Source organism: Thunnus albacares, chromosome 1 (genome assembly GCF_914725855.1).
Source record: "Thunnus albacares chromosome 1, fThuAlb1.1, whole genome shotgun sequence".
Classification (NCBI taxonomy): domain Eukaryota; kingdom Metazoa; phylum Chordata; class Actinopteri; order Scombriformes; family Scombridae; genus Thunnus; species Thunnus albacares.
The window spans coordinates 2,062,038-2,081,911 of record NC_058106.1 but is presented as its reverse complement, the minus strand read 5'-3'; the positions used below and the strand labels follow the sequence as shown (position 1 = coordinate 2,081,911).

The 19,874-nt window shown below is 38.7% G+C and overlaps 1 protein-coding gene across 2 annotated transcripts in view; it reads right to left on the bottom strand.

Annotated features, from left to right (window-relative positions):
• Positions 1 to 19,874, bottom strand: part of arnt2 (aryl-hydrocarbon receptor nuclear translocator 2) — a 97,151-nt gene that overhangs the window by 40,513 nt on the left and 36,764 nt on the right. For both annotated transcript variants that reach the window (XM_044347479.1, XM_044347559.1), the window contains 6 exons: positions 19,360 to 19,462; positions 13,477 to 13,542; positions 12,686 to 12,771; positions 9,380 to 9,456; positions 6,378 to 6,512; positions 3,489 to 3,563 (listed from right to left, as the gene is read on the bottom strand). In XM_044347479.1, coding sequence (XP_044203414.1) covers positions 3,489 to 3,563; positions 6,378 to 6,512; positions 9,380 to 9,456; positions 12,686 to 12,771; positions 13,477 to 13,542; positions 19,360 to 19,462 — 542 coding nt within the window. The remainder of the gene's footprint in view (positions 1 to 3,488; positions 3,564 to 6,377; positions 6,513 to 9,379; positions 9,457 to 12,685; positions 12,772 to 13,476; positions 13,543 to 19,359; positions 19,463 to 19,874) is intronic.

Genomic DNA, 19,874 nt, shown 5'->3' with positions numbered 1-19,874 from the left:
ACATTTACAGTCTTTTTAAGCATCAAATTCCCTCTTTATGTTTCCTCAGACAGTGTTTCCCTGTTAAGCTGTGGTGGAAGTATAGTAACAAAAAGAGAGACTGGCACTAAAAAGACTGTAATGTTGAAAGATATCTACTTGATTTGACTCATTTGAAGCTTTACATTAGCTTCAGATACATTTTTGCACAGAAGGAGGACTGTGGATTTTGTCCCCCATCACTCACATTATAAGTGCATTATGTAGGGATCTTCTGATGGTCAGTATGAACAGGAGGAATGATTACAGCAAAAAAACCCCAAAAAAACGAATCTGTTTCAGTGTTCATTTTACGGACTATTGTTTTAAGACAGACTTGAAAAATTGTGAACTCGTCCTCTGAATCGTATTTCTTGGTCTCACTGGTAACTTAAACAACATGCCCCCACCAGCGCAGCCTTGCATTGTTTTGACACAGGGCTGATTTCGGTTGGAATGCAGCCTAATGGATCTGTGGAGAGACAAGTGTCAGAGTGGATCTGTGCTTACCAATGCTCTCTTTTACTGTGAATATCCAAGAGCCCTTTTTAGAAGGTTGTGTTCCCATAGCTGCTGTTCTGTTTTAAGCACTGGGGAGGGACATGTTTTTTATTTTGACTTAGGGGAGGGACATAAAACTTTAAATGGTTGCATTTCGTACGTTTTTTCTATTCAAAATACATGTTTCTGAGGAAATAAACCATTCAAACCTGCCTATTAAGTTTGTTGGAATGTGAAGGGTTAAATGTCAGCCTATCAGAATTTTTCCCTTCCACAGTTGCTGGGAAGAAAATGCTTCTTTCAACTCTGTGATTGGTGGTCCAGCTATAATTTTACAGAGGGTCAAGTAATGAGTATGCACCATTAACACACTGGTACACCTGTGATGCACTGAGTAGGCTGAATCTGCACACCATTAGGCCTGATCCGCCGCCAAATTGAATGTCATTTAGGCTTAGAAAATCATATTGTGAACATTACTGTCCATGCTGGCAATTATTTATCAGCTAGGAAAGCTACCATGGCTTTTGCTCTGTAGGCCGACATTGTTGTTTTGTCAGCTGACAATTACATGGTTGCTGCTGCTGGCTGACAGATTGCACTCCATTCAAACACATAGTTTACACAGTTTTCCTGGCCTTCACCGTTAGATGAAGCGGTGCACCGGCACACTGAAATGGAGCGGACACAATGACAAACTAGCAGGGGGAAAAAAAAACTATAAAAGCTAGGAGTAACCAAGGCTAGTGAGGATTATCCATGCCTTTTTCAAGCAAACTTTTAATGAAAAGTTGGAGTTAATCTGCAAAGGAAGACCTTCACCAGAGCTAATGTGATGCAGAAAACCAAGGCTTTCTTCAACTCCAGGATTTCATTTTCAAGTAACTTTCCTTAATGTGACCATCAAAGGGTAAAAAGAGTTTAAAATCTAATCACGGCCTAATGTTGGCTGTGAGTGCACTGTGATGTGTGTGTGTGATGTGTAGGCTTATTAAATGTTGTTGGTTTTGTGTGGTAGGTGGCTGTCATGCACCCATATTCATAGGTAACTTTTGCAGTACAAAAGGAGGGGACACAGTAAGTTGGGCTGGTAGTTTGCTTTTTTTTCCAGACGAGGGAAAGGGGGTCAGAGGGCCAAGGTTTAAGAGTCACGGTTCACTATTAAATGTAATGGTTTTGAAAAGGTCAGCCTTTGCTTTTTATTTTCTACAATTCTACCTACCTTTGGTATTAATATAATAAAATATGGTTATTTATGGTGGAGGGAGGGTCATGCATTTTCCCCCAGTCACTCAAGGAAAAATTATTTGTAGCTCTGCGGAGGGTCAAGATAAAAAAAGAAAAACAAAGTCACATCCCAGCCACTCCCCTCTCTCTGCTAAATAACGAACAGTCCCTAAGCAGGCTCCGCGGTGCCCCCAAATGCAGGGCCATTTTGGAACAGTTTCTTTTTTGTTCATGAAATTCAGTAGGTTCAATGCTCTCGACATCTTCGACATAATGCATGTTTTTAAAAAAAAAACTCTGTGAAACTTTGTATCCATGTTCAACTTGGGTTTGGCATTTCGGCTCCATAGCGCCCCCTAATTACTTTTAGCATTTTTGAGGTGCTAGGGGTGCTCGAAAATTCAGTAAACTTTGCACATTCATCAGAAGTAGCGTAACTTGATATCTGATATGGGTCTTGGGTTTGGGTGTGGCAAAATGGCTCAAGGGTGCCCCCATACCTTTAAATTTGACATAGATGAAATTTGGTAACATCTCCAGACTTGGAACCATACCTTACGTCCAACAGGAAGTAAGCCATTTTGAGTCAACTTTGCTTTTTTTTTCACAAAGTGAAGCCATTTACAGGTCTTGTATTTTAACAAACTCCCCCTAGAGATTTAACCCGAGCAACTTCAAATTCAATAGGTTACATCTAAAGACCTTTGTGATGTTAAATTGCGAAGCTTTTTAGTTTTCCTTGAAACATGTTTGGGGCATTAAAGAGGAAGTTGTTGTAATTCAGCTGTACATCGTCCAATCTGCCCCAAATTTCACATGCTTGATGAGAGTAAAGACCAGAACACATCTACATGTCAATATTTAGTCATAGTCATAGCGCCATCTACTGACAACAGGAAGTCAGCCTTATGTGACAATCATCATCCAATTTACATGAGACAGTTATCTCCTACATGCAATGTCCAATATTCATGAAAATGTCAGTTGCCTTCTGGTAAATGTATTACACTGCATTAACATTTCACTTATGTTGTATTATCTGCAAGCTACAAGAAATGATGCCTAAATGACACATATTTCATCAAATACACAATTTCCAATATGTCATCTCCAGAGCCACGTACAACACACAAGAAATAATATTTTACCCATTCAAACAGTGTCTGATAATCCTGACAATTCAGAGCCATGTCAACAGACCTCTAATAATGACAGATACCATGGCTGCCACTCCCTCCAACGAGTGTAAGGTGCCTGCTTGTTCTTTTTCTGTCCTCTCTATGAAGGTGTTATTGGAGAAAAACAACTGAGCACCTGTGACAGTGGAATTTGTAGTTGTAGAAAACAGTCATCAGTAAATTTGAAGTCACAGAGAAAAATGCTTTCTGAGTTGCAAACTTGTAGAAATTTTTCTCTCCCACAAACACAACAGTTACACCTTCTCAAATTCTTCATTGCAGATACACAAATCCTTTTCTACAAATCACAGATAAAGAAACTCATATGCTCACATTTTTGCACATCCTCAAATCAATTCATGCAATGAGAGTTGCATACCTGTAGAATATTTTCTCATAAATACATTTTTACAAATACAAATTTACTGATATCCATGTGTGACTATTTTCTACAACTACAAATTCCACTGTTACAGGTGCTCAGTTGTTTTGCCCCAATAAAACCTTCATACTCTTCTCAATTTTTAGCCAAAAAAATCTCTGGCTTAGGCCCAGCAGTCCTACCTGTTGGAAACTTTCTCTCAGGTGACTCTGGTCCTCTGGATGGCAAAACTCCAGAATGTCTTTCCCCAGCAGGTCCTATAGGACAGGATAACAGTCAGTTACATACTGTACAGTGAGAGGTAGGACTGCAATATGCACAGATTTGTTTTCTTCTAATAAATAATCTGGTCATCAACAACAGATATCACATCTAATGCTGCACTAAAAGAATGCTGGTATATCTACAGTTAACACAAAATGACTTCTGAATCAAGGATACATCTGGTGGCACAAACTAATATTGATAAAATATGATGTTGCATTGTTGCAATGACATTAGATCTGAATGTCATTTTGCGATAAATTAAGAGTTCCAAGTCAGTGTTTCTATAATTTCCTCTGATTTCAAAATAAAGTGAATCATTCATCAAGATGTGAAATGAAGGATAGCGGAGCTGAACGCTCAGGGCAAACCTTTTCCTTAAAGACGACAGGTAATTGAAAATGTTATAAATGCAGGCGATAATATAAATTACATGTCAGATATTTAATTTGAAAAGTAAGACATATATGGAGCAGCAAAAGACAGAAAGAATTGAAATCACATATGTCTTCCAAACAGCATGTATGTGATATGAATTATAATGTAACACTATATAACCATCTGATTTAGTGTTTTCTTGTTGAGTAACAAACATTCAACAAATGCAGAACGTGACTGGCCACAAGAATATGTGACTCATGTGCATAGCTGACAGTGCAAAGTACTGCTAAGTCATGGAATGTCTGCAGAACATGAAGGGTTCCTCTGAGAACATAGTGTGACTGGATTATTGCAACAGAGCCCTTGCTATAGAATTTTATACTGGAATAGACATATCGTTTTGAAATTATATATTTTTAAACCTGTCTTTAAGTTCAATTTTACATAAACACTCATAAAATAAATTTGGCTTAAGCTATTGTAACCAAACTTGGATAATAGGTCCGAGCTGCAATGCAGTCCTGCAATATTCTGCCACTAGGGGGTGCCATAAATGCGAAAAGTTTATATCTCATAATCGGCTGCATGGATTTGTATAAATTGGGTTTACACGATCTAGGGTGATGATTCAGTCGATGCATAAAATTTGGTAATGATCAATTAAAGTGGGCGTGGCTTATTACCACTAATCTAAATTTCTAGACATTTCACAAACTTCAAAAAAATCCAAAAAAATTTAGCACATCCACTAAATTGTGACAAAAGTTTGCCTTACTGTTTGCCTTTGGCAACCCATGGTCAATTCAGAAGTCTGTCACTCTATATTTTTCAAAATATGCAAAAATCAGTTAACATCTATATCTCCACAAGTCTTCATTTATACGCTACCAAACTTGACACAGACATTCTCTAGATGGTAGATATCAAGTGTTCAGATCCGTCAAACAGTGAGTCCGCAGTGATATTCTATATCTTCATATAATTTGTACTGTATGCAACAGCAATAACATTTTCTATTTCATCATATTTTAAAAAACAAATTCCACTAAAATATTTGACTATACACCCGAAACCAGCCGAATGATGTGTGATTTTTTTCAGAATTTTCTCACTAACATTTTGACTGTTATTAGCGTTTTAAGTTAAACAGACAAAAATACTTAATAGTTTTGCATGTGATGTCATTGCCTCAAGTTGTGAGAAGGGCTATGTTAAGTCATGCTTCCAGTGGCGCAGTCAGTAAGTCACCGTTTCTGGGGATACAAAGGTCCAAGGTTCGAATCCCCAGATGTCCAATTCAAACTTGCCGACCATGTGGCAGTTTATGCATGTGGCAGGTTTTCAAATTCATCTGAAGGTCATATTAAGTTGAAGACCGCCCTTTATGCTTGGAACCCATTCATTGCCGCTTGCAGCTATATTAATCATTTAGGTTTATATCAAACATCAACAAACCATCTTTCCTTATGCATAAGGAGTAATTTATATTGAGCATCATAAATATATCATGTAACCATGATATATTTTCATTTCGAAAAATAAAAAAATAAATAAATAATCATACAAAATATAGATTTCACCTCTTAAGTCCACATATGTTCATGCAAAATGTCCCAATTAAAAATCTTTCTAATGAGTCACTGTCAACAAAACAAAGAAAGATCATCTTACATTTATGTCTGACATCCCATAATCACCACTCTTGGCCAAAACCAGTTTAAATTGATGAACATCTAAAATTACACAAATAGTTCTGTAATAAACTGAATTACCATTTTCATGTTCAACTTGTTATGGTACTAAATCATGTCCAGGTACTTTCAGTGGAAGTCTGTGCTTCCTGTAGATGTTTTTCACATTAAAAGCTTACCAGGGAGGGAAGCCATTGTGCCCTTTGAGTAACTGGAAAAATTTTAATGTAAAAAATTGTTCAGTGAGTGTTGACTCTCATTGATGTTACCTAACGGTGGTCAAAAAAATGTAGAAATGAATGGAGTTAACTAGTGAATGAAAAGTGTATTTGTGTTGGAAGAGAAAGTGCGAGCAGCAGAGTGGTGAGTATGACATGACTCTGATATTGCACTGATGGAAATGTACATTAGACTGAATTTATCAAGAGAAAATGGGGGTATCTCACCAAAGTAATAAAAAAAACAGGAAACTAGGAACTAAAGCCTGTCTGTGATATAAACCTGTTGCAAATACAGGAAGTTACAGTAAATGTCTGGTACCACGTTAAACAAGAAATAAGGAAAAAGAACTTAATTAAAAGCTCATGAACGGTTGATGGTGTCATATGAATATGTTGCAAGGACAGGGCAAATTCCCTTTGTATAAAACTTACAAACAATTGATAACACTCCTATCCCCATGATGAATTTTCATGACATTCATAGTACAAAGTCTCTATAATCCTCTTAGCTAACCTGGGGCTGATAACCAATGACGTTGATGCAGCGCGGGTCGACAAAAGTGATGATGCCGTCAGAGTTGTGACGTGACAGGAACTCTGTTGGCACTGACAGGCCGTTCATATCCATAGAGACTGGAGAGCTGGTCACCTGAAGGGGGTAGGGGGGGGCACAGGCAGATTGAAGACATATCATTGAGGCATTTGGAAGCAGATGTTTAAGAAGAGGAATGGAGAGTTGGAGCATAAATACAACAACATCAGTTTTTCACACAAAAGGCTACTGTTAACTCTGTAAACCACTGGCATAACAATAAAGAACACTGGAATGATTCCCTCCGTTTGGCCTGTGCCTGTCAGTACAGGCAAAGTGCCAACTCACTGAAGCTGGAAGTTGTAAAAGAGTTTCAGTGGACTGGCAGACAATGAGATTAGCAACAAAACATTTATAATTAATTGTTGAAAACACAGCATCCATAATTATTTTTTGCTGCTGTGGCTCAGTTCATAAAGTGTTTAATCATTAAGTACGGGGGAGGGAAACCGTAAATGAACAAACACAAAAATCCATTGATAAAATAAATAAATTAATATACAACTGCATGCAGAAATTGACTGCAAAAGTGACATGTTTTCATCCATAGAAACACCTCAAACCACTCCTGCGGCAAATCCACTTCTCCACAGTTTGTGTGCTTAGACATTCTCTTCAAAATACAGACATATTCAAAGGGTGTCAAGCTCAGAGGCTCTGATGGAAGCAGCATATTTAGCCAGATGTTGTTGAAATGATGAGTATATGGAACATACTGAGCCTACAGAGGGACAGTACAGAAGTGAATTTTACATAATGTTTTACTTCTATTTTGTTTTTTTTATATTGTGTGTTTTCAGATCTGGAACCACCAGCAGTGATCGTAGTACAAATACAACATAACTGAGATGAAGTACAACATAACCAAGAAGAAAATAACTCTAGAAAACATGAGTATGGTTTGCCTCCAGGTCACCACAGAGCCTCCAACAAGGTTGTCGGCTGGTTAGCGGTCTGCTTTTGATCTGCGTTGTTTAAAACTGAGTCGGATTCTTCCAGCAGAACTCTCTCTGTGTGCCTGAGTTAGTGTTAGTACATTGTGTTCTGTGCACACATTTTGTACCATTCTTCCACTAATATTTCAATATTTAGCTCTGATTCCCATTTGTTTTTTTATGTATAGCATTGAGCTTCCTTTGCTTTCCCTTAAGAATGGCAAAATGCTGAAATGACCCAAGGTCTACCCTGGTTATACACATCCACAATTATCTTAATTACACCATTTCTACAGTATATGGAGGTCAGTCCTCACATCTTTCATAAAATAGTTCCGTAATTGTTAACACCTAAAGAAATATTTGATTTGTTATTGATTTTCTCCAGAAAGCTGATTTCTTAAATTTCATGTGAACGAGAAACCTGCTTTCTGATACTATGGGATCAGAGAAACCTGGTTTCCACAGGTAGATTTTACTCCCTGGAGAGCACTGATTTCTCTGCCACGTATATGCATAACCAGGTTTCTAATGAGCTTTTTACAAGTAATCATGTGCACTATAACAGACTGCAGACAGAGGAAAAAAGCGGCTCCGAGCAGGTGGATGAAAGGATAGATCATTACACAGCGCGAAGCATCCTCGTGTCTAAAATAACAGCATCCAAAGTCTGGCTGAAACTAAAACAAAGTAGCCTGTAGATGTCTCAATAAGTCAGTTTCCACCACTGAACATTTGACTGTTTGTTAAATTCAGACACATTCACGCTGTGAGGAAGAGCGATGCTCTGTCTTGTCTGTCTGTCTCTCACTGCCCTGTCCAGCTGCTCTGACACATGATGCGCTGGATTTATAACACTAGACAAAACCAGAGCATCACTGCGAAACGGAATGCGGCACAATAATCGTTTTATCTCGGTCTTCTTGTTTTCATAATCGTTGGAAGCCAAAATCGTAATTGAAAATAAAATTCGATTAATTTGAGCAGCCCTACTATGAAAACCACTAGAATCCACTGTAGCTGACAGTAGACTACAGAGACCACAGGCCAAACTGTCAACAGCAGTTCAAGCTGATAGATTTAAATAATCTATTCCCCTACCCAGTTATATCAAGATTAAGAAGATTAAGCCTCAAGTGCCCACTATAAAAGCATTTCCTGGAGAAAATGTCTGTCATGCTGATTAACTTGATTTTTGACATTTGAAAATATATAACTTTCATCAATGTCTTTATTTCTACAACGTGTTGTTACAAACAGGCTGTTAAGGTGATATCAGTGGCTGTTTGGATACTGCTTGTTGGTTCAAAGTGTTTTTGGTGACCTCATTTATCTCACTCAATCAAATGACTTTTCGCCCCTGCAACAGCAACAATTTGAATTCCCCATCAACAGTTGAATTGTTTCACAAAGTAAATACTCTGTTCCTTTCTGTAGAATTTGTATGCAGTTCCATCACATCCGATGAAAGATAAAGCAAATTCATAAAGATGACGGTTTTAAAAAACGACAGTGGCATTTGAGAGGCATTTTCCACAGCTGTTGTTTGTATTTACAGTTGCGTGACTGATGTCTGACTTAGATGTAATGAATGAGTAAGAGGGAGAAATGTAGTGAACAATGTGACCAATGTGCACGGTAAAGAATAGCCGATAATTTCATGGTGTTAACATGGTGGATCGTCTTCTATGGAGAGAAGTTTTTACTGGTTATTTACTTCTGCTTTGGAACATAACCAACGCAATTTTTTAAACTAGTTGGGAAGTCAACAACATAACTTAGTTTTCAAACATTAATACACAACAAGAGATGTCCACCCCTCATCCTTATAAAAATACTAGTTCCTGAACCATTAGAGAATAATACAGTTGCAGTGCCATGGTCGGTACAATAAACCCTGTTCATGAAAATGTTCCTGAACATTTCAGGGATAGTATGCATGTGTGAAAGGGGCTAAAGTGATTGAAATGACTGTGCCACTACACACACCTGCAGTCTTCCGATGGCCACTAGGCAGTATTTCCCAGTCTGAGCTGCCTCTGTGTCTTCTTCTGGTATTGTCATACCTGAGGAGAGAGAGAGAAACAGTGAGGGTGTTGAGTCTCATTTAATAGCCATTTCTGGTAAAGTGTAAACACTTATTTTTCCATTTGCTACTTGAACTTTGCGACAGCGAGAAGTAATGTACTACCAGACACAGCCACTGTTTTTCTGCAATGATTTATTAGTCATATTTACATCATTAAGCCTCCGCAATACAAGATTGATTTCAGCCACAATGCCAGACCATACTGACATATTTCATTCAAACTGTCTCTTCTCTGTGTGATACTGATCATTAAGAAGAAGAGAAGGGGGGAAATAAAATAGAATGATAAATCAGTTCCATTTTAATGGCACTTCTCCCATTGTGACTACTCAATTGTTTGCTTTGAAGTCAAATATAGTCTTGCTAAATCACATAGTGTATATCAGCAAGTTTAATCACAGTGGCATTGTACACTGTGATGGCTGACTTTCTCTTTATCTAAAACTACATGGTCGTGTTGTGGCATTTTCACAACTTAATCTGGGTGGGCGTAGATACTGACTGCCTTAGCTGTACATTAAATTGCATTTCTGACATATGTATACTTAAATGTGCCACAGATTGACAGGATGTCTAAAATCAGATTCACATCAAATTTCTAAAGATGTTCCTCTGTCAAACCTCAAATGTTTCTTTACAATTTTCTTTGCAACATGACACATGATATCCACACAGCTAAATGGCCATGAATGCTCACAACATACATCAACCTTCTCTGTTGTTGTTGTTGTCTCATCCAATAGATCAGGGAGGTGTACTATGAAGCGAGTTCAACATTCCCAGGCTTTGTGTGAGCTGGCTTGACAAACCCTAAACTCGCAGAGATAAGTGGTATCATGACATCGGTTATCAACTTTCCTGGGAACTGTTTGATATGAATCACAGAGCAAATCTTATTTGGCTGAAGTTTCTTACCAGTAATAGTACAAGTGGTAATGGTAATTTAGCATCAAGTTGAAAGAGATGGGCCTCCATCAGCTCTACAGTGATTTGGTCCTCAGTTGTGGCTACATTCGTCTCTTCTAACACCATTGAGTAAGCAGATGATCAGAGCAGCGGCTGCACGGGTGCACAATGTGCAACATACAATACGTGTTTGCATGGGTGCCTGGTTATGTTTTAAAATGGGGGGAGCAAACATTGATAGATATGAGTCACGTGGTCAATGCGTGAGAGTTGGCATCCTTGTCGATAGCCATGTTACACTTAAAAGAGCTGACTCTGATTCGGCTCCTTCAAGAACATTCCATCTTCACAGTCAGATCCCATCCGATGAGCGAGCTAACGTTAGGTGGGCGGGCTGGCAAAGTTAGCTAACGTTGACTTGCAAATTGGTTCGGCATTTCGGCGACAGTGCAATCCTACTTTTAGCTAATCAAACATGTGTCTGGAGTCAGTGGGCCAAGCAGGTTCATTCAACATATGCTAGCCTATCTATTCCTATGTTCTATTTTCAGTCAGTGATCATAGTTAAGCTAAATGGCATGTTTCTCACCTTTGTAAACAGTCAGACTCCTGTATGGATTGACAGCATGCTGTGGCAAGTTCAACTGAACTAACTCATAACTGGGTGGTCCAAAAATGTGTGTGTGTGTGTTTTTTTTTTATTAATTTTTCTTGTCAGTTGCTGAAAACAGTAAAATGATCACTGATATAGGCTGCTTAATTATAATCACCTGATTGTGGGGCCTGTATGATGATACGTTATTTTTAAAAAGACAAAAAGTGGAGTGGAAAAACCATAACTTTGCTTCTCCTAACTGAATAATGTGGATGTATTTGCTCCACTTGCTCCATTGCTCAGGCGCCTATGTCTGCAGCAGTGTTATCCATCTGCAGTTTATGAGTGTGTGTTCGTGTGTCTCGCCTGAGGACTGTTTGCCAGCAGCATTGTGTCCAGAACATTCCGAAAGACTATTTTTAGTGCAAGGAAGTGAAGCATGTGTCAATGATTTCAACACACATATAATGTGTGTATGTGTGTTTGCCTAGAGATATTCCAGCATAACCTCAAAGTCATAAGGCGGATTTGGTACTTGATGCTGTTCGGTTCCATCACCCCAGTTTACCACATCAGCCATCTAGACACGTGGTTTGAGACTGAGGGGGTGCATACCGATCCCTGACTCTCTAAACACTGCAGAGTGTGTGTGTGTGTGTGTGTGTGTGTCAAGGTTAGAGAGTGCATCTGAGGCTTCGTCTGTTTTCTATCTGATGTGCCTCACGTCACTGACATACTGGGGTTATACTAGTATCAGTCAGTGATCACAGTTAAGCTGTAAAACAGTCAGACTTCTATTAGCAGGTAGTCTACTGATATGAGAGAGTTACACCTATAATCTAAACACCTTTAAGACTAAATACAGAGAAACTGAAGAACAGATTTTGGAGAAATCGTGCAGAAAGGTTTCAGTTGAAAGATGGAACAAGTACAGTAGGACAAATCCTCCCCCCTTGTTCATCCTGTACACCCATGACTGCACCTCCCGACATGGAGAGATCACAGTGTAACACTATCAGTATTGCTTCCCACTCTCTGTTCCATGCTGGAAGAAAATCCACTCCAGTTTCACTCTGTTGTAAAATGTGGTGCATGCTCCCCAGCAGTTCCATTTCACAACATTAAGTGATATTCAGAGACAGCATGAATGCAAAAAGCTCAAGATGAAAATGTTTCAACTCATGCCTATGCTGAGTCGTGTGACTTCCTGAGACAGAAGCAGAGAGGAGAGAATCTGGACTTAGGTAAGAGGAACACCCAGAGTTCCTGGTAAGTTCCTGGTAGGGGAGACACACTCCACACACAGGCTTGTTGTTAAAGCAAACATCTGTGCTGTTGGATAGGGAATTCATCTGCCAAAAGACAGACTGTAAAAATACTCTGGTGGTCAAATTCATACAAAGGCAAAGAGATTAAATCTTTGCTTTACACTGTGTCAGAACACAGACTCATGGGATGAAGCACTGTCTTTGAAAAAAAAAACTGCTCTGACACACTCTGGGTGTGATACCAGAACCATGCAGACTATTGTGGATCTGTGGTTAAACCCTGATCCAGAGCTGTGTAGAGCACACAGCTGCTCTAAGTTAGACCAGGCCATACTTACTGTGGGTAGAGACTCATGCAGGGAGGTGAAGTTTGGGTTTAGCAGGAGTAGAGACTAGGGCATAGAGTTGAGGATATGTATAAGTGCATGTTTGTTTACCTGCAGGGGGCCATGCTTTGATGTAGCCAGTGCAGTGCACAACAGAGTACTGAGCCTCTCCTTCTTTTGACGGTCCAAGGCCATTCCTGTCCGTTGCGCACATGTGCACACACACACAAACACAAAAACACACAGACATAGAATCTGTAACATTGTTGGCTTCATCTATATCTGTTCCAAGTGCTGGATTTTGGGCTGAGAAGCACTTAAACATCCATGTTCCAGAATGGCTCTACTCAAACACGTCATTAAGGAAAGAGCTGTAATGTTTGCATGATATTTGACATCTGGTGCAGGAGAGGGAGATTTGGCACTGCGAGCTGTAAAATAATGACATTAAGTGATTTTACAACTTATTTTTTAAGTTGTATGTCATCATCTTTGTACAGCTTAATCACTGACAATTGTGAGTGGAAAGTATCTCCTATGGCTTCCATAATACATTTTCTTATCAATTTAATCATTTATTTAAATTGAATATTTTTATACATTCCGTCATTGCCCAAGCAGAGTTAAAAATGTTGTAACTCTGATTTAACTTCTGTTTCTTACTGTGAGACAACCTCAGAATGAGTGACCGTGTTAGCGTGGTTAGCTAACAAAGGCTTGACTCATCATTCATTTTATCTAAAAAAAAGATTCAGATATTTTTCTGTACTCCCCAGCAAGGCAGTTTTATACATTGCATAGATTGGTATTACATTGTTAAAGGTCAGAAATTAACTTTCTACTTGGATAATGATGGACATGCACATGGATCACAAACATGTTTAGAGGAAACGTTTCTGTACCTGTATCTCTTCCTCATGTTAGACAGACGGTTTAAGGAGATGTGATCCAGAGGAGCACTGCCACACCTGTACACACAGATACACACACACACAACAGAAGACATCTGTTACACTGCAGCACTAAATGATGTCAGCAGGCATCCATGTATCATACTAGCAGGCAGCACACATACTGTACAAATGCATGACAAACACAATTAGAAGTATGGTACTTATTAACACATATGTCACATGAGCTCCTCTTTATTTTTAATGCTTTCAATGTTTCCTAAGGTTTATTATGACCACGGTTCGTATAAACCATGTTGTATTGTGTAACTAAGCCAATGGTACTCCTTCAAGGACTTTGGTGAGGTTCTATTTGTGCTGGAGGGAAAGCAATACTGTCACAAACACTGTCCCCAAGGACAACTTCTGAGCACATGCCACTTCCAGCTGCCTTTGCTCTCTGTTAGAAGATAGATGAAGTTTAATGATCTTTTACTGAGGGTCTAATTTTACAGTTGTGGGGAAAATTAAATCAAATCAAATACATTACATAATCTAAAGAGATATGCAAAAAAATAAGAGATGACTTGTGAGATCCGTTTTGAATTGAAATGTTATAATAAAAACCATGTTCATCTAAAACCACTGGCTGACAGCAGTGTTGTGTTGGAGCTGTGCTGGGTTGGCATTTAAAATCTTACTGTTTGGAGTAAATAATAAAGGGTAAATGGACTGCATTTATATAGAGCCTTTCTAGTCTCCTAACCACTCAAAGCGCTTTGCACTACATGCCAACATTCACCCATTCACACACACATTCATATGTTGATGGCAGAGGTGCATTTCCCAGAATTACTACTCTTCAACAGAAATCAAGACAATTCTAGGATACTTTCAACAACCTAGAGACTAAAACATTTTGTGGTGGTCTCATTTGAAAACATAGGCTCAAGTTAAACACAAAGTCAAGATTAAAAACTAGGGCCCAACCGATACTGGATTTTTGGGGCTGATGCCAATACTGATATTAGGGAATAATCTTATATATACAGAATATATACATAAATGCACATTTTTTGCAATGATCCCTTAAATGTGGTTACCAAACACTTGTGATAAGATATTTAATGGAGACATGATATTTTATAGATTAACAATAACCTTTATTGTATAAAATGACATCAGTGCATGGAAACAGTAAACTTCACTGGGAATTTAATAATTATAAATTACAATAAATTAAAAAAACAAATAGAACAGAGTAGCTATATCGGCTGATATATCTGTCAGGCTCTATCCAAAAAAAATCTAGATTTCTCATTGTAAAGAACATTTCAATTTTTGAAAATCAGGTTCACGCAAACTCTGATGGCTTGAGTTTGTTGTTGATGACCTACAATATTAAAATCATTATCAGACACTTTAAAACTGACTCTTTTCTACTTCAACTTTACATCATCCCCAATCATCCCCAGTGCGAGTTCAAGAAGCCAGTTGCTGTTGCCTGTGACCCCTCATATGGCAACCTGATCATCACCATTGCACATTAAAAACATTGCCAATACATCTCAAGAATGGCATGATGGTCATTCTTCAGATTTTTTGAGACTGTATTTATGAACTTCAGCTTCAGTGTCCTCAATCAAATATTTTGCTTCTCAAATGTGAGCATTTGCTACTTTTATCTCTTTTATATCATTGTAAATTGAATATCTTTGGGTTTGGGTTGGACATAATATAAGAACATTACCTTGGGCTCTGAAAATCTGTGATGGGCAATTTCCACAATTTATCTGGTATTTTATAGACTAGAATCAATTATTCAAATAAAGAATAACCAGATGTCTTTCACCTCTCCACACTGTTCTACTTTACTATGACTTCAACGCGCCATTTATTTGTAAAACCAAATACCGTGATTTAAAAATACCCATTAACCGTGAATTCTACCCTCTGTTTAAAAACTGGATCAGCACAGTGAGGCTGGCTGAAATTCTGCCCCTCAGCTTTCCTGCCTGCACTCAGTGAGTGACCACGCACTGCATGGCAGCAGGTCCTTCTCATGTCTTGGCCAAAAAGAGGCCTGATTACACGTCATCCCTGCTAAATGTATAGAATGAACCCCAGGTCAAACAGGTGACAGACCAAAGTTTGAAGAGAGGAGGCAGGCTCTAGCTTAAGTTGAGTTTCCTGGTGGCCAGTCTTGTCGGTCCAAGTCTTGGACTCAAGTACTACAACACTGCCGAGTCCAACTCAAGCCTTGATTTTCAGGACTTGTGACTTGACTTGACTTGGAGACTTGGACTCGGACTTCTTAACTGATATAGAGGTAATATATATATGATTTTTTGCTGGTCAAATTTTCCACACATAGCCACACTATGGTTCACATCACGCACACAGCAGCAACTTGACCCTGATGACTCCGGAACTCGACTTGGACTCTTCTTTGGTGACTCAGACTTGGACTCGAATACTGGAGACTTGAAACTTGACTTGGACTCCAGATTTAGTGACTCAACTACAACACTGGCCAGCGGTATAGTCAGAAGGTGTTTTTCAGTGGAAAGGCCAGTCTTACATAACCCTGTCTGGATCTCATAATGGCTTCCCTGAAATACTGGTCTGCAGATCACGCTGTGCTCTTCTCAGCCATGTTTATGTATGTGTCACAGAAGTGGTTGCGTTTCACTCTTCGCAGTCCCTTTCAGACAGTCCCGCCAGCATGTTGTTTGAATTATGCACAACTTGGAATAGCAACAGAACAGAAGAACATGCCGGTCCAACAGATTCCTAACAATGTAACACACTGTGGCTCTCGTGCAACTCACAGGCCTTTGTGAGAGATCCAGACAAAACAAAGCAATAGCAGCCCCTGATGGTTTTAAACTCTCTGGCTCTAACCAAACCACAGCATGTCAGAGAAAACTTGGAAAAGGTGTGTTATTTTGCTAAACTAAATGCAAGCTCTTCCAAGCTTGAGGCAGTCAAAGCTGCTTTGATGCAGTTTGTAGCCAGTGGGTAATTAGGGCTATGGGTCAAACTGTGTGACATCCTGACATGGAACAGAAAGAGACTAATTTAGCTGGGTTTAACAGGGTATAGTAGGGGTCAGCAGCTATGGAGTGGAAATGGAGTATTGTCCAACAGACAGCAATAATTATTAGAATATAGAATGCAAGCCTGTCACTTTTAATTATCTATGAAGTGTGGGGGTATCAGTCATCTGACCAACAACCCCTGGAGAGTAAAAATATTAATGCCATTACATCAGGATAAAAAAGGCACATGGCTCCAGATTCATGTGGTGTGAAATAGGTTATGGGTCCATGAACATCTCAATGTAAAAAGCAGGTATGAGTCATATGTTGTACTATTGCTGTGTGGTATTAAGGTGCCTGGTGTGTGCAGAATGTCACAGCTGTTTATATTCAAGGCTAGTGTTACCGTACAACAATTCTGCTGTCGAGCACATTTGCACTAAATCAATTCCAGTACATGTCATACATATGACAAAATACAGATAACTTAAAAAACTGCACTGAGACAAATTAAAGGAAAGAAGTGCAGCCATCTGTGCTGGTTGACCAATCATTACATGTGATCATGTTATCATGGACAGCAAAAATATGAATCTCAATCTAACAACTCATGCTGTGCAACAAAGCTTTGTTCAAACTGACAATTTTATTTAGTGTGGATCCCAAAGCTTCCAAATATGTCAGGTTGAAATGAAAAATACATGTTCTGAATTTGTCACACCACAGAAAAATGTGTTATTAATCACCTAGTCGAATTTGAATGATTAAAAAAAATCACCAAGTATATCAAGTTAGGTTTCAAAATCGTGGAAAAATAAGCAGTATTCTCTGCTCTGAAATGCTGGGGGCGTGTCTGCTGAAGGCGCTGAAAACATGGCCCAACTGAACTTGAAATTTAAAATAGGCCTTGTTTGTAGATTAAAGGCAAGCAACATGGATGATATTTTAAAAATAAAGTAACATTAGGAGCCACTGTTTAATTCGGTACATATTTGTATGGAAATGTGGACTTCTTTCAGTAAAAATGTAACTTAAAGGACTACTTAACAAGCGAACTATCGCCAATCATCAGTACGTTAAATTGTCCTTTTTCCCCCAATGGCGTGTGGTGCACTTAACGTTACGTGTAAAATGTGTCTCTGTTCTAAATCAAATTCTAGTATCAGTGTGATTAGTGTCAGGAAAGTGTTGCCACATAGGAAATCAAAGAGTCAAATCAAACCTCGGTCCTAAACCAGCAGTGAGAGAGTGGTCAGTCCACAGACAGCTAGACTCACTATTGACAGCTCAGCTGGACTTTCAGTTGTATTGTGTTAATATAATCATATAGCTATTTTCCACTGAAGGACAGTAATGAAACATAACATTCTAGCAATTGTGGCTGGTCCTGCTTTTGTTCCCACTGTTTTTCCACTTTGGGGATACCCAATTCAAGTTCCAGGTACTTTCAGGGGTTGGCAGGAGTAGTGCTGTTGGTCAAACAATATCTGCTTCCCAGTAGAAATGGGGATACAACACAGCCAAACACTGCAGAAACAAATTAAAGATGAAACAATGTGCGCAGTGGTATAAACAGTAAAACTATACAGTAGTTCCACATGGCAGATGTGGATTTGTGCCACCAACCAGCTTGTGAAAGATTCATCCTTGGCATTATATATTTGTATCTCTCATTCATGTTATTATTTTCACATACCTATAAAACATGATGTGTATCTGAAACTTCCCAGGTTGTGAAATACAGTGGAAACAAAGAGGAACCTCGTACCAAAGCCTTCAAGTTCAGATTACAGGTTAGTAAGGTCCTGAAGTGGAAAAGAGCTTATGTGTCATCATTTTACATGTGTGAGGGGTTTTGTCTGATGTAATGCAGAACAGTGGGTAAACTCAATGCACTGAATATTAAAATTATTGTTCTGGGTTTTATTATCATTCATATATGGATATCAGAAAAATATTCTTATTAATATTGTGATTTTGGATTCAAAAATATTGTTCAGCCCTACTTTACTAACTCTACTAATATCTTCCATCTAGTTTCCTCCTCTGTTTTTCTCACGCTGATAGTTCTACACAAACCTGCATGTTATGATTATTTGTGGGAATAATAGCACGATCCATCACATATGAAACACTATTATAAGAGTGTCTGCAGGGCTGATTAGAAACTGCTCAGCAGGACTTTTGAGCAGCAGCAGAAAGTGCCATTCATGTCTTTGTAAATGTCTAATGGCTGTCACTCTGTGAGACGCATACTGCTGACTGCCTGTCCCATTACATGAATCCCTGCTGTGCAACTTCACAGCAGGCTTGCATGTCAATGGATTCCTACGCACTGCTACGGAGCAAAGATGACTTCATATCAGTGGCTCTGTTTCATTTCAGTAAGGCACATCTAATTTGATGTTCCTGAATCAATATCTAAATCTATTACTGACACAAAGATTCATAATCAACACTGCTGAAATATCACATCTCTACTGTGTACTCAAAAGCTCTGCAGACTCTACCAAGATACAAGAAGGAGTTAAATTTAAAGGAATTTCAGTGCTTACAAAGACAAATCAATCCAATGTGACATGTGAATGAAAAGGAAAAATGCAAATGAAAACTAGTCTATAACTATCAGACATATTTGTGTGTCTGGACTAATTCCTGACCTAAAAATTGCTTGATTTCTTGTGTAAAAAAAACAAAAAAAAGTTTAAGGCTAAAATGTAAGAAAAAATATAAGACAGTGTGACACTTGTTCATAACTGGAAATGGCCTCGTAGTGGATGGACTGCTCAACGAATGAAAACCAAATCAATGATAAAACACACACACACACAAACAGTCAGATAAAAACACACACCTCATGCGGCAGATGAAAGAGCGTCGGGAGCCCATGCACATTCTCATGGAGGACTGCTGACCCTCCTTCTTCACTGTTCCTGTCTTCAGGTCCAGAATCCGTCCTGTTAACAAACAAACAGCACAGCCAAGTTTTAAATGTCACACTTGGAGATCTCCATCACACATATGTTATTTCATTGTCATCAACTTTATTTATGGTTTGAGTTTCCAAAACATTCTTCTCCGTGCCCATGCCTCTTCTGATATAATTAAAATATCCAATTCAATTCAATTCAGGGTAAGGTATACCAGTATTATCCTACAGCACTTTATTAAACTGCATCATATCTATCATGTCAGGAGGCCTGTTCTGTTGAGCTTACAATAAAAGGCTCATCTTGGCCCCATTTATCAGACTGTGACTAACATCTGAGTGCCATTTGCATGATCTAAAAGCAAGTTCATTTCCACAACAAATTCTATTTACTGGCATTGCGATTAAGATGAAAAGAGAGAAATTCCTTTGAAATCCCA